Source organism: Trachypithecus francoisi, unplaced genomic scaffold (genome assembly GCF_009764315.1).
Source record: "Trachypithecus francoisi isolate TF-2019V2 unplaced genomic scaffold, Tfra_2.0 Lachesis_group3, whole genome shotgun sequence".
Classification (NCBI taxonomy): domain Eukaryota; kingdom Metazoa; phylum Chordata; class Mammalia; order Primates; family Cercopithecidae; genus Trachypithecus; species Trachypithecus francoisi.
The window spans coordinates 69,890,128-69,904,937 of NW_022681468.1; the positions used below are offsets into that span (position 1 = coordinate 69,890,128).

The 14,810-nt window shown below is 36.9% G+C and overlaps 1 protein-coding gene across 17 annotated transcripts in view; it reads left to right on the forward strand.

Moving 5' to 3' along the window:
* Positions 1-14,810, forward strand: part of RALGAPA1 (Ral GTPase activating protein catalytic subunit alpha 1) — a 323,646-nt gene that overhangs the window by 34,399 nt on the left and 274,437 nt on the right. For all 17 annotated transcript variants that reach the window (XR_004431673.1, XM_033188254.1, XM_033188250.1 and 14 more), the window contains exons 2-4: positions 316-426; positions 1,020-1,069; positions 5,044-5,101. Coding sequence is in view for 16 of the 17 variants with exons in the window: in XM_033188254.1 (XP_033044145.1) it covers positions 316-426; positions 1,020-1,069; positions 5,044-5,101 (219 nt within the window). In the remaining variant the exon portion in view is untranslated. The remainder of the gene's footprint in view (positions 1-315; positions 427-1,019; positions 1,070-5,043; positions 5,102-14,810) is intronic.

The following is a 14,810-nucleotide window of genomic DNA, read 5'->3' on the forward strand; positions in this document are numbered from 1 at the left end:
GTCTTGGAGAGAACGTTAGGAAAGCTGTAGCTATGAATTGCAAATAGAACTTAACTTTTTTTTTGGTATGATTAATTATTTTGGATAAGTTTTTCTGAGCCATTGTTTTCTTAATTAGTTTTTAAAATTAAAACTAAAATCTGCAAAGACTAAAGTTTTAAGAATGAGGATATAGACATAGAAATACATATTGTAAATAATAGAATAGAATTTTAGGAGCAGTTCTTTGACTTTGAAGGAAACTTGTCACTGAATATTTGCTAAACTTGATTTAACATACTTGTAAATAATCAGTAAATTGTTTTTATTTTTCAGAGAATGCAGAGTCTATTGATCTTAAACAGTTTTTCGACCAACATTTTTCACATATATACTACGTGTTCTTTGAAAATTTTGTGACTATTGAAGCTAGTCTTAAACAGAAAGGTAAGATGCTAACATATATCTTGGCTTATGTTAATATTCCTAATAATTGTCATAAACATAACTTAATAGCTCTTGGACATATTGTTTCATTTATTTTTGTCAGACAGCTTTTTGCTTTCCCTCTCACACTATTATCATAGGGCTAGTGACCTGTATTTGAAAGACAACTAATGTGTTAGTGTTACTCTCCTTATTGCTTTACAATGGCTTTGAAGATTTACTTTTTCACGGATCAGGTTGATTTGTTCCCTCATTCTGCCTTTTTGATTCTGCCCTAGGAGCATGTGACACATTTGAGCGGTCGTTTTCATATTTTCATTTTCAGAGCTTATTTGAAGTTCTTTGTAATATGTCATGATTTGTTTCTAGACATAAATATGTAGAACCTAAATTTAATTACAGTACTCAAAAGAGTAAAGAGAGTGACTGTGATACTGTCTCCATAATGAATGGGGTATGCTTTAAACATTTTACTAAGTAATTGCTGGGAAAAAAAAAACTTCATTCTTGAAATATTTTAAGTTCATTAAGTGATTGTTAACAATGAGGGCAAAATGATATGTTGTAAATGTTTTCTTATAAAAATGTTTTAGGTCACAAGTCTCAAAGAGAGGAATTGGATGCTATACTTTTTATTTTTGAGGTAAGTGCTTCTGAATCTAACTTTTCCCTTTTTCAGAAATAATTTTTGGAACATACAAAGGAATATATTTAAATTATAAAACACCGTGAATTCGCCAGCCTTTCTAAGAACTAAATCTAAGTTTTTAAAATATGCCTGACTGAATCCTATACTTTTTGAGGTACAATATATTACTTTTTGGTGCAGATATAATTACGTTTTTATACGTTTGACACCACAAAATTGGTATGATATTCAATGTGTTTGCAAACAATGAAACTTTTAATTTGTCAGAGGTTTAGTGAAGTGGAAAACTTGTTTTTGTTTTAACTCCAAAACATTCTTACCTAAGAAGGTATATTACTGTAACTTTTGTGTGCCTAAGGGATTTATTGTTTTGGTTCACTGCTTTTCATTGCAAACTGGTTTAAAATAGTCTTAAATATTTTAAAAATTGTCATTTTATATTAGATTGGAGATGGGGCAAGTCTGTAAATAAAAGTCAGGAAACATAGCTCATAGGCAAATGAACAAAATTTTGATGCTCTGCTAATTTTTTTTTTTAATATTTATCACACTCTTAAAAATTAAGACTCTTTCACCCCCCTTTTAAAATAACTCCTTGCTCTTTATTCTGTTTCAAAGTAAACAGATAAACAGTCATAGGAGTATTCTGATCTTCACTGAGAATTTCGAGACCTGTAGAAAGCCAGGAGTAGTGACTCGAGATGCTTAGAAAATAATTCGGAAATTAGTTTCTGAAGATGGAGCTATTCTGTCTGGTGCTAATTAAAGATAATTCACTCTTGGCTGTGTGTGGTGGTTCAAAGTAATCCCTGCACTTTGGGAGGCTGAAGCGGGAGGATCATTTGAGCTCAGGAGTTAGAGACCAGCCTGGGCAGCACAGCAAGACTTAGTCTCTACTAAAAATCAAAAAAGCTAGCCAGGCATGTTGGTGGCAGGTGCTTGTAGTGGTAGTGACGCAGGAGGCTGAGGTGGGAGGATCCCTTGAACTCAGGAGGTTGAAAGTGTAGTGAGCCGTGATTGTGCCACTGCACTCCTGGGCAAGACAGTGAGACCCTGTCTCAAAAATAATAAGAAGAATTCACTCTTTAGTATTTTGATGTAATTTAGAAGAATTTGAACAACATCATTTATATGTCTCTTAGCCGTTGATTTAGTTGGGGGGGGGGGAGAATTTTTTAAAGAGTTCCAAACAGCAGTAACACTGATATTAGTATCTGTTCTGCAGTTAATTTTCATTAGTCTTGACCCCTGAGGAATTTGATTATATTACTTCCTGAAGTGTTTGCATGAACTGTTCACAAGGGGAATATTGAAAAATGCTTTGAGAAAGGGTAAAAATATCCACAGAGAAAGCAAGCTAATGATTCCTGGAAAGTGTTCCTGCAAATGTTCATGCTTGCCTTAAATTCAGGAAACTGAGATGATTGCTTAGTTAATAGAAGTCCTTTTGGAGTATTTCTTATATGTAAAAATAACTATTTTTCTATATGTAATATATACGGATTATTTTTTATTCTTTACATAGAAATGTTTGTCTTTAATGGATCACTAAATTTTATTAGAAAAAAGATCTGAGATACCAGGTTTTCATCTTTTGAAAAAATCATTTAATTTTTGTGCTGACATTCTTCTGTTTATAGTAAGGGACCTCTACCTTTAGAAACTAAGGATGAAAAAGAAATCATAAATAAAGTGATTTCCTTTTTCTGGAACAAAAAGCATGATTATGTAATGTTAATAATATTATGGTAGAGGATTTATATTCTGTGCAGTTTAGGGCACGTGTAATCTCTTTAACTTTTTATCTACCATATAAAAAGATATAAGGGGCTAAATCTAAAGTATAATTATTAGTCATAATTTAGAAATGCTTTTGAATAGTTTACAAATTTGTCTTTTCAACTTTTCTATAATTTTATATCTTTCTATACAAAAATAAATATAATTATGCAGTTGTTGGCCAGCTGTGGGAGACATAGGGAGGACAAAGGTAAAAGAGTTTATGTGTTTCATGTGGGACCAGCATTTATCTGTGTAGAACTTTAAAATTTCTTTATCATCCTTTCATGTGGAGTTTACTAAAGAAGATGATATCAAAGAGACGACAAGGAAGTATAAAATATGCATGTCATCCTTTGATCAGTATATTATCAAGGTAGAGGTTTTGGAAATAGGTGTATTGAATTTGGAACCTCTGTTCTTTCACTTTCTAGCTTTGTAACCTAAGTGCACTACTTAACCCATTTCTTCATTTGTTGAATGAAATAAACAAACCCTCCTTTTGAATGATTGCAAGGATTAATGCAAGGTATATTAATATATCATTATATAATAAATTGCCTAGTGTTTGACCTTTATGAGCATTCATTTAATGGTATTCTAAATAATAGTAAGAACAGCAATAACAACAAACACACAAAAATGTCACTCAGCAAGTGGATGAGTATTGAGAACACTGTTTAGTAGTAAGGTAGCTCTTGATCGAGAATAATCCACACAGGTATAATATTAAGGGAAATAAAAGGCAGAGTTTTGAACATATTTTTGTAAAGATTTTATTACTAATTAATGGAAACCTATATATGTTAGCTTAACTATAGGGCTCCTAAAATTGTAAATCCTGCTCTCTGTCCGGGTGCAGTGGCTCACGCTTGTAATCCCAGCACTTTTGGAGACCAAGGCAGGAGGATTGCTTGAGGCCAGAAGCTTGGGCACAGCCTGGACAACATAGTGATACTCCATCTCCACAAAAATAATAAAAAAAATTGAGCTGGGCATGGTGGCACACACCTGTAGTCCTGTTTGGGAGGCCAAGGTGAGGGAATCACTTGAACCCATGAATATGAGGCTGCGGTGAATCATGATCACACCACTGCACTGCAGCCAGGGTGACAGGATGAAACCCCCACCTCTTAAAAAAAAATTGCTCTCATACCTATATCCATCATAGCATCTACGTACCTTTAGTTTCACATGATTAACTCAGTATAAATATTTGATAGGGTTCTTATGAAATCAAAATATTTTCTCTAGGATTATCAAAACAGGAGAAAGAACCATTAGAAGAAAGAGAAAATGTCACAAATATTAACATCTGGAAGAATTGAAACTCATCATGATATCCACAATATAGAAATTCTAAGAATTGCTAGACATGGGGGCACGTGCCTGTATTCCCACCTTGTTGGGAGGCTGAGGCAGGAGGATCACTTGAGTCTGGGAGTTCAAGGCTATGGTGCACTATGGTCATGCTTCTGAATAGCCAGTGCACTCCAGCCTGTGCAACATAGCAAGACTCTGTCTCTAAAGGGGGAAAAAAAGAAAATCTAGAAATAGTAAATAAGTATTTTAAATATATTAGAATTGGCATTTAATCATTAGGAAAACATATACCTTCTATATTATTGTAAAATATGTAGTTTGTTAATTTCTTGTTCCTAGTACTGGTTAGTATTGCTTATTGTTTTTTGAGGTTTTCAAATAGTGATCAACATGCCAGTGCTAAAATAATGTCAATACTATCAGATTAGCTTAGGTACTATTTTGTAGTTTTTTGTTTGTTTTATTTTGTTTAGAGACGGAGTTTTGCTCTTATTGCCCAGGCTGGAGTGCAATGGCGCGATCTCAGCTCACTGTAACCTCTGCCTCTCGGGTTCGAGCGATTCTCCTGCCTCAGCCTCCTGAGTAGCTGGGATTACAAGTGCCTGCTGCCACACCTGGCTAATTTTTGTATTTTTAGTAGAGACGGGGTTTCACCATGTTGGCCAGGCTGGTCTCGAACTCCTGACCTCAGGTCATCCACCCACCTCAGCCTCCCAAAGCGCTGGGATTACAGGTGTGAGTCACCGTACCCGGCCTATTTTGTATTTGTTATATTTAGTGAGCCCTTTAATTTTTCACATTTTGCAGGATGTGAACTCATTACTTGGTTTTATTCTTTTCTTTTTTCTCTTTATATTGATTTTTAGAAAATTTTACAACTTCTTCCAGAAAGAATTCATCAACGATGGCAGTTTCATAGTATTGGTAAGTAATTCAAGTATGTATTTCATATTTGAAACAAAGAATAATATATGAAAAATGCTCTTTAATGGGTTGTTAGCTGAAATGAATTAATAGGTGATGCTTTAGTAAAAAGAAAATAAAGAATACAAGAGCAGATTGACTAGGAATATAAGAAAAATGATAGATGAAGGGTTTGTAGTCAAAATGCCATAGGAAGTTTTTGGATCCACTGCTTCCTTTATTCTGATACATTAACAATGATGATAAAACTATAAAACAAAAAAGCAAGATTAGCATCAAGACAAATATCTCTGTGAATCAGAAATGGAAGAAAAATGCAAAGTGCCAAATAGAATGGACATTTGTGTTGTTTCTAATTTCTTTACTTATTGTTTGCTAGTTATATTTGTTTTATTGTATATTCCTTTGGATTTACTACTATGATAGGGTTATATCTTCTGTGAATGAATACAGTTACTTTTTTTTTTCCTAATTGGATGCCTTTAATTTCTTCTTTCTTTCTTTTTTGTTTATTGTGCCTCCAGTACAATATTGAATAAAAGTGGCAAGAAAGAGCAGACATTCTTGCATTATTCCTGATTTCAGGGAGAAAGATAATGGTCAGTCTTTCACCATTATATATGATTTTAGCTGTAGTTTTTTTGTAGATGTCTTTTATCCAGTTGAAGAAGTTCTGTTCCTAGTTTGAGAGTTTTTAATCATAAGTATGCATGTAATTTGCCAAATGCTTTTTCTGCATCTATTGATGTGATCATTATCAGTGTCATTGGTGCTTTTGTCATTTATTCTATTAATATTATATATTTTACTAATTGATTTTCAAGTGTCAAACCAACTTTCCATCCCTGAGGTAAATCCTATTTACTATTTATAGTCCTTTTTATTTGTTCCTTACTTCGGTTTGCCTCTCTGTTTATGATGAATATTGTACTGTATTTTATTTTGTCAGTCTTTATTTGGCTTTACTATTAAGATAGCTATAGAAGTTTAGAAGTGGTCCCTCTTCTGTTTTCTGAAAGAGTTTGTGAATGAGTGGTAGGTAGCATTTTCTTCTTTAAATAGTTGATAAAATTCAAAAGTGAGGCCATTTGTACTTGGACTTTTCTTTGTGATATTTGTAATTATTACTTCAATTTCTTTACTTGTTATAGGTTTATTCAGATTTTATATATCTTTTTGAGTCAGTTTGATCATTTGTTTCTTTCTAGGAACCAATTTGTTCGTAGAAAGTTGTTTAAGTTACTCCTTATAGTAATCCTTCTAATTCTCATAGGGTCAATAGTGATGTCCCCTTTCATTCTTTTTTTTTTTTCACATTACAGAAACTATTTGTTTATTTATTTATTCATTCATTCATTCTTTAGTGGTTTCAACTTTATTTTTAGATTCAGGGGATACATATGCGGGTTTGTTACTTGTGTTTATCTCATGATGCTGAGGTTTAGGGTATGATTGATCCTGTCACCCAGGTGGTGAACATAGTACCTAATAGTTTGTTTTTCAACCCTTGTCCCTCTAGTACTTCCCAATGTCTATTGTTGCCATTTTTATGTCCCTGAGTACCCAATGTTTAGCTCCCACTTACAAGTGAGACTATGTGATACTTGGTTTTCTGTTCCCATGTTAATTTGCTTTAGGATAATGGCCTCCAGCTGTATCCATGTTGCTAAATGTTGCTACAGAGGACATGATTTCATTCTTTTTAATGGCTATATCCGCTTCATGCTTGATTTTGGTAATTTATGTCTTCTCTCCTATTTTATTGGCCAGTCTAGCTATTTGTCATATTTGTTGATCTTTTCAAAGAACAAACTTTTGATCTCATTGATTTTCTTTATACCTTTTCTGCTTTCTGTTTTGTTTTCCGTTCTAGTCTTTGATATTTTAAATATATATATATTTTTTCTATTTTTTATTTTTTTGAGACGGAGTTTCGCTCTTGTTTCCCAGGCTGGAATACAATGGCACGATCTCGGCTCACCACAACCTCTGCCTCCCAGGTTCAAGCGATCCTCCTGCTTCAGCCTCTCAAGTAGCTGGGATTACAGGCATGTACCCCCACACCCGGCTAATTTTGTATTTTTAGTAGAGACGGCGTTTCTGCATGTTGGTCAGGCTGGTCATGAACTCCCGACCTCAGGTGATCCGCCCACCTCGGCCTCCCAAAGTGCTGGGATTAAAGATGTGAGCAACTGCACCCAGCCTACTTATTTTTTGTAGTACTGTATTTATTATTATTATTATTTTTTTTAAGAGACAGGATCTTATTCTGTCACCCAGGCTAAAGTGTAGTGCCATGATTGATCATGGTTCACCGAAGCCTTGAAATGGGCTTAAATCATCCCCCCACTTAGACTTTTAAGTAGCTGGGACCACAGGTGCACACCACCAGGCCCGGCTCACTTTTTAAAATTATTTTTTTTAGAGACAAGGTCTTGCTTTGTTGCCCAGGCTGGTCTCAAACCTTCAGCTTCAAGCAGTCCTCCTATCCCAACCTCCCAAAGTGCTAGGATTACAAGTGTGAGCCAGCATACTCGACCTCTTTTATTTTTTATAAAACATTCTGTGGCAAGCCTGATGCCCAATGCCTGTCATCTCAGCCCTTGGCAGAGGCTGAAACAGAATAATCACTTGAGGCCAGGAGTTTAAGACCAGCTTGAGCAACATAGTGAGACTTCTGTCTTTAAAGACAAAAAAAAATTTTTTTAAGTTAGCCTTACTTGTTGGCATGTGCCTGTAATCCCTGCTACTCAGGAGGCTGAGGCAGGAGGATCACGTAAGTCCAGAAATTCAGGGCTGCAGTAAGCTATGATCATACTGCTACACTCCAATTTGGGTGACAGAACGAGACGCAATCTCTAAAACATGAAAATAAGGACAGATGCAGTGACTCATGCCTGTAATCCCAGCACTTTGAGAGCTGAGGCAGGTGAATCGCTTGAGCATAGGAGTTTGAGACCAGCCTGGGCAACATGGTGAAACCCCACCTCAGAAAAAAATACAAAAATTATCCAGACATGGTGACTCCTTCCTATAGTCCCACCTCCTTGGGAGGCTGATTTGGGAAGATCATCTGAACTTGATGAGGTCAAGGCTGCAGTGAGCCAAGATCATGCCACTGCACTTTAGCCTGAGTAAAAAAATGATACCCTGTCTCAACAACAACAACAAAAAATTAAAAAGAGAAATTCTGCTTGCTTTGGGTTTAATTTACTATTCTGTAGTGACGCTCTCTTGGCTCACTGCAACCTCTGCCTCCTGGGTTCAGGCGATTCTCCTGCCTCAGTCTCCTGAGTAACTGGGACTACAGGTACATGCTACCACATCTGGCTAATTTTTGTATTTTTACAAAAATTAGGGTTTCACCATGTTGGCCAGGATGGTCTCGGTCTCCTGACCTCATGATCCACCCACGTCAGCCTCCCAAAGTGCTGGGATTACAGGTGTGAGTCACCGTGCCTGGCCCTGTTTCTAGTTTTTTAAGATGTAACCATAGAATATAAATCTGATAGATGTCTTCTTTTCTAATATAGATATTTAAAACTATAAATTTCCCTCTAAGCTTTGCCTTAAATCCATCCCATAAATTTTAGTATGTTGTGTTTTCATTTTCATTCAATTGAAAATATTTTTTCATGTCTTTTTTATTTCTTCTTCAACCCATAACTTATTTAAGAGTGTTATTATTTTTAAGCTCTTCAAATATTTGATGTTTCCACAATTTTTTTCCTTTTTGATTTATAACTTAATTCCTTTGTCATCAGAAAAAATATTCTTGCATGATTTTAATCTTAAAGTTATTGAGATGTTTTGTGGCCCAGAGTATAGGCTCTCTTGAAGAATGTTCCAGTGTGCTTGGAATGAATGTCTATTCTAGAGTCATTTAAAATATTAAATTTAGTTTTCAATATGGTATTCAATAAAAATTCTTAAATTAATGTATGGCAATTATGTGATCATTGAAGAACAAGAAAGGACTTGAAAGAATAAATGGAATTTTGTGCAGTATTCATGGGAGATAAACTTGATAGTGTAAAGGCAACAGTTTTTTAAAAATTTGCATGATATATTTATCCCTACTGTATTAGAGAGACAGAGACTAACTCTTCATTTTCAAGGATTGATGAACAATCATCCATAAGTTCTTTTTATTATTATTATTATTATTATTATTATACTTTAAGTTCTAGGGTACATGTGCATAACATGCAGGTTTCTTACATATGTATACTTGTGCCCATGTTGGTGTGCTGCACCCATCAACTCGTCAGCACCCATCACCTCGTCATTTACATCAGGTATAACTCCCAATGCAATCCCTCCCCCCTCCCCCCTCCCCCCTTCCCGTGATAGGCCCCGGTGTGTGATGTTCCCCTTCCCGAGTCCAAGTGATCTCATCGTTCAGTTCCCACCTATGAGTGAGAACATGCGGTGTTTGGTTTTCTGTTCTTGTGATAGTTTGCTAAGAATGATGGTTTCCAGCTGCATCCATGTCCCTACAAAGGACGCAAACTCATCCTTTTTTATGGCTGCATAGTATTCCCGGTGTATATGTGCCACATTTTCTTAATCCAGTCTGACACTGATGGACATTTGGTTGATTCCAAGTCTTTGCTATTGTGAATAATGCCGCAATAAACATACGTGTGCATGTGTCTTTATAGCAGCATGATTTATAATCCTTTGGTTATATCCCCCCCAGTAATGGGATGGCTGGGTCATATGGTACATCTAGTTCTAGATCCTTCAGGAATCGCCATACTGTTTTCCATAATGGTTGAACTAGTTTACATTCCCACCAACAGTGTAAAAGTGTTCCTATTTCCACATCCTCTCCAGCGCCTGTTGTTTCCTGACTTTTTTATATTTGCCATTCTAACTGGTGTGAGATGGTATCTCTTGTGGTTTTGATTTGCATTTCTCTGATGGCCAGTGATGATGAGCATTTTTTCATGTGTCTGTTGGCTGTATGAATGTCTTCTTTTGAGAAATGTCTATTCATATCCTTTGCCCACTTTTTGATGGGGTTGTTTGTTTTTTTCTTGTAAATTTGTTTGAGTTCTTTGTAGGTTCTGGATATCAGCCCTTTGTCAGATGAGTAGATGCAAAAATGTTCTCCCATCTGTAGGTTGCCTGTTCACTCTGAGGTAGTTTCTTTTGCTGTGCAGAAGCTCTTTAGTTTAATGAGATCCCATTTGTCAATTTTGGCTTTTGCTGCCGTTGCTTTGGGTGTTTTAGACATGAAGTCCTTGCCCATGCCTCTGTCCTGAATGGTACTACCTAGTTTTCTTCTAGGGTTTTATGGTATTAGATCTAACATTTAAGTCTCTAATCCATCTTGAATTATTTTCGTATAAGGAGTAAGGAAAGGATCCAGTTTCAGCTTTCTACTTATGGCTAGCCAATTTTCCCAGCACCATTTATTAAATAGGGAATCCTTTCCCCATTCTTGTTTCTCTCAGGTTTGTCAAGATCAGATGGCTGTAGATGTGTGGTATTATTTCTGAGGACTCTGTTCTGTTCCATTGGTCTATATCTCTGTTTTGGTACCAGTACCATGCTGTTTTGGTTACTGTAGCCTTGTAGTATAGTTTGAAGTCAGGTAGCGTGATGCCTCCAGCTTTGTTCTTTTGACTTAGGATTGTCTTGGCAATGCGGGCTCTTTTTTGGTTCCATATGAACTTTAAAGCCGTTTTTTCCAATTCTGTGAAGAACTCATTGGTAGCTTGAGGGGATGGCATTGAATCTATAAATCACCTTGGGCAGTATGGCCGTTTTCACGATATTGATTCTTCCTATCCATGAGCATGGTATGTTCTTCCATTTGTTAGTGTCCTCTTTGATTTAACTGAGCAGTGGTTTGTATTCTTCCTTGAAGAGGTCCTTTACATCCTTGTAAGTTGGATTCCTAGGTATTTTATTCTCTTTGAAGCAATTGTGAATGGAAGTTCATTCCTGATTTGGCTCTCTGTTTGTCTGTTACTGGTGTATAAGAATGCTTGTGATTTTTGCACATTAATTTTGTATCCTGAGACTTTGCTGAAGTTGCTTATCAGCTTAGGATTTTGGGCTGAGACAATGGGGTTTTCTAAATACAATCATGTCATCTGCAAACAGGGACAATTTGACTTCTTCTTTTCCTAACTGAATACCCTTGATTTCTTTCTCTTGCCTGATTGCCCTAGCCAGAACTTCCAACACTATGTTGAATAGGAGTGGTGAGAGAGGTCATCCCTGTCTTGTGCCAGTTTTCAAAGGGAATTTTTCCAGTTTTTGCCCATTCAGTATGATATTGGCTGTGGGTTTGTCATAAATAGCTTTATTATTTTGAGGTATGTCTATCATATCAACTTTATTGAGCGTTTTTAGCATGAAGGGCTTTTGAATTTTATCAAAAGCCTTTTCTGCATCTATTGAGATAATCATGTGGTTCTTGTCTTTGGTTCTGTTTATATGCTGGATTACGTTTATTGATTTACGAATGTTGAACCAGCCTTGCATCCCAGGGATGAAGCCCACTTGATCATGGTGGATAAGCTTTTGATGTGCTGCTGAATCCGGTTTGCCAGTATTTTATTGAGAATTTTTGCATCGATTTCATCAGGGATATTGGTCTAAAATTCTCTTTTTTTTTGTGTCTCTGCCAGGCTTTGGTATCAGGATGATGTTGGCCTCATAAAATGAGTTAGGGAGGAGTCCCTCTTTTTCAATTGATTGGAATAGTTTCAGAAGGAATGGTACCAGCTCCTCCTTGTACCTCTGGTAGAATTCAGCTGTGAATCCATCTGGTCCTGGGCTTTTTTTGGTTGGTAGACTATTATTATTGCCTCAATTTCAGAGCCTGCTATTGGTCTATTTAGGGATTCAACTTCTTCTTGTTTAGTCTTGGAAGAGTGTAAGTGTCCAGGAAATTATCCATTTCTTCTAGATTTTCTAGTATGTTGCATAGAGGTGTTTACAGTATTCTCTGATGGTAGTTTGTATTTCTGTGGGGTCGGTGGTGATATCCCCTTTATCATTTTTTATTGCGTCTATTTGATTCTTCTCTCTTTTCTTCTTTATTAGTCTTGTTAGGGTCTGTCAATTTTGTTGATCTTTTCAAAAAACCAACTCCTGGATTCACTGATTTTTTGGAGGGTTTTTTATGTCTCTATCTCCTTCAGTTCTGCTCTGATCTTAGTTATTTCTTTCCTTCTGCTAGCTTTTGAATGTATTTGCTCTTGCTTCTCTAGTTCTTTTAATTGTCATGTTAGAGTGTCCATTTTAGATCTTTCCAGCTTTCTCTTGTGGGCATTTAGTGCTATAAATTTCCCTCTACACACTGCTTTAAATGTGTCCCAGAGATTCTGGTATGTTGTATCTTTGTTCTCATTGGTTTCAAAGAACATCTTTATTTCTGCCTTCATTTCGTTATGTACCCAGTAGTCATTCAGGAGCAGGTTGTTCAGTTTCCATGTAGTTGAGCGGTTTTGGTTGAGTTTCTTAGTCCTGAGTTCTAGTTTGATTGCACTGTGGTCTGAGAGACAGTTTGTTATAATTTCTGTTCTTGTACATTTGCTGAGGAGTGCTTTACTTCCAATTATGTGGTCAATTTTGGAATAAGTGTGATGTGGTGCTGAGAAGAATGTATATTCTGTTGATTTGGGGTGGAGAGTTCTATAGGTGTCTGTTAGGTCTGCGTGCTGAAAGCTGAGTTCAATTCCTGGATATCCTTGTTAACTTTCTGTCTCGTTGATCTGTCTAATGTCTAATGTTGACAGTGGGGTGTTGAAGTCTCCCGTTATTATTGTATGGGAGTCTAAGTCTCTTTGTAAGTCTCTAAGGACTTGCTTTATGAATCTGGATGCTCCTGTATTGGGCGCATATATATTTAGGATAGTTAGCTCTTCCTGTTGAATTGATCCCTTTACCATTATGTAATGGCCTTCTTTGTCTCTTTTGATCTTTGATGGTTTAAAGTCTGTTTTATCAGAGATTAGGATTGCAACCCCTGCTTTTTTTTGTTCTCCATTTGCTTGGTAGATCTTCCTCTATCCCTTTATTTTGAGCCTATGTGTGTCTCTGCATGTGAGATGGGTCTCCTGAATGCAGCAGACTGATGGGTCTTGACTCTTTATCCAGTTTGCCAGTCTGTGTCTTTTAATTGGACCATGTAGTCCATTTACATTTAAGGTTAATATTGTTATGTGTGAACTTGATCCTGCCATTATGATAATAACTGGTTATTTTGCTCATTAGTTGATGCAGTTTCTTCCTAGCCTCGATGGTCTTTACATTTTGGCATGTTTTTGCAATGGCTGGTACCGGTTGTTCCTTTCCATGTTTAGGGCTTCCTTCAGGGTCTCTTGTAAGGCAGGCCTGGTGGTGACAAAATCTCTAAGCATTTGCTTGTCTGTAAAGGATTTTCTTTCTCCTTCACTTGTGAAAGTTAGTTTGGTTGGATATGAAATTCTGGGTTTAAAATTCTTTTCTTTAAGAATGTTGAATATTGGCCCCCACTCTCTTCTGGCTTGTAGAGTTTCTGTTGAGAGATCTGCTGTTAGTCTGATGGGCTTCCCTTTGTGGGTAACCCGACCTTTGTCTCTGGCTGCCCTTAAGATTTTTTCCTTCATTTCAACTTTGGTGAATCTGGCAATTATGTGTCTTGGAGTTGCTCTTCTCAAGAAGTATCTTTATGGCGTTGTCTGTATTTCCTGAATTTGAATGTTGGCCTGCCCTACTAGGTTGGGGAAGTTCTCCTGGATGATATCCTGAAGAGTGTTTTCCAACTTGGTTCCATTTTCCCCCTCACTTTCAGGCACCCCAATCAGACGTAGATTTGGTCTTTTTACATAATCCCATACTTCTTGCAGGGTTTGTTCATTTCTTTTTCTTCTTTTTTCTTTTGGTTTCTCTTCTCGCTTCATTTCATTCATTTGATCCTCAATCACTGATACTCTTTCTTCCAGTTGATCCAGTTGGTTACTGAAGCTTGTGCATTTGTCACGTATTTCTCGTGTCAGGGTTTTCATCTCTCTCATTTCATTTATGACCTTCTCTGCCTTAATTATTCTAGTTATCAGTTCTTCCACTCTTTTTTCAAGATTTTTAGTTTCTTTGCGCTGGGTACGTAATTCCTCCTTTAGCTCTGAGAAGTTTGATGGACTGAAGCCTTCTTCTCTCATCTCGTCAAAGTCATTCTCCGTCCAGCTTTGATCCGTTGCTGGCGATGAGCTGCGCTCCTTTGCAGTGGGAGATGCGCTCTTATTTTTTGAATTTCCAGCTTTTCTGCCCTGCTTTTTCCCCATCTTTGTGGTTTTATCTGCCTCTGATCTTTGATGATGGTGATGTACTGATGGGGTTTTGGTGTAGGTGTCCTTCCTGTTTGATAGTTTTCCTTCTAACAGTCAGGACCCTCAGCTGTAGGTCTGTTGGAGATTGCTTGAGGTCCACTCCAGACCCTGTTTGCCTGGGTATCAGCAGCAGAGGCTGCAGAAGATAGAATATTGCTGAACAGCGAGTGTACCTGTCTGATTCTTACTTTGGAAGCTTCCTCTCAGGGGTGTACTTCACCGTGTGAGGTGTGAGGTGTCAGTCTGCCCCTAGTGGGGGATGTCTCCCAGTTAGGCTACTCAGGGGTCAGGGACCCACTTGAGCAGGCAGTCTGTCCGTTCTCAGATCTCAACCTCCATGTTGGGAGGTCCACTGCTTTCTTCTAAGCTGTCAGACA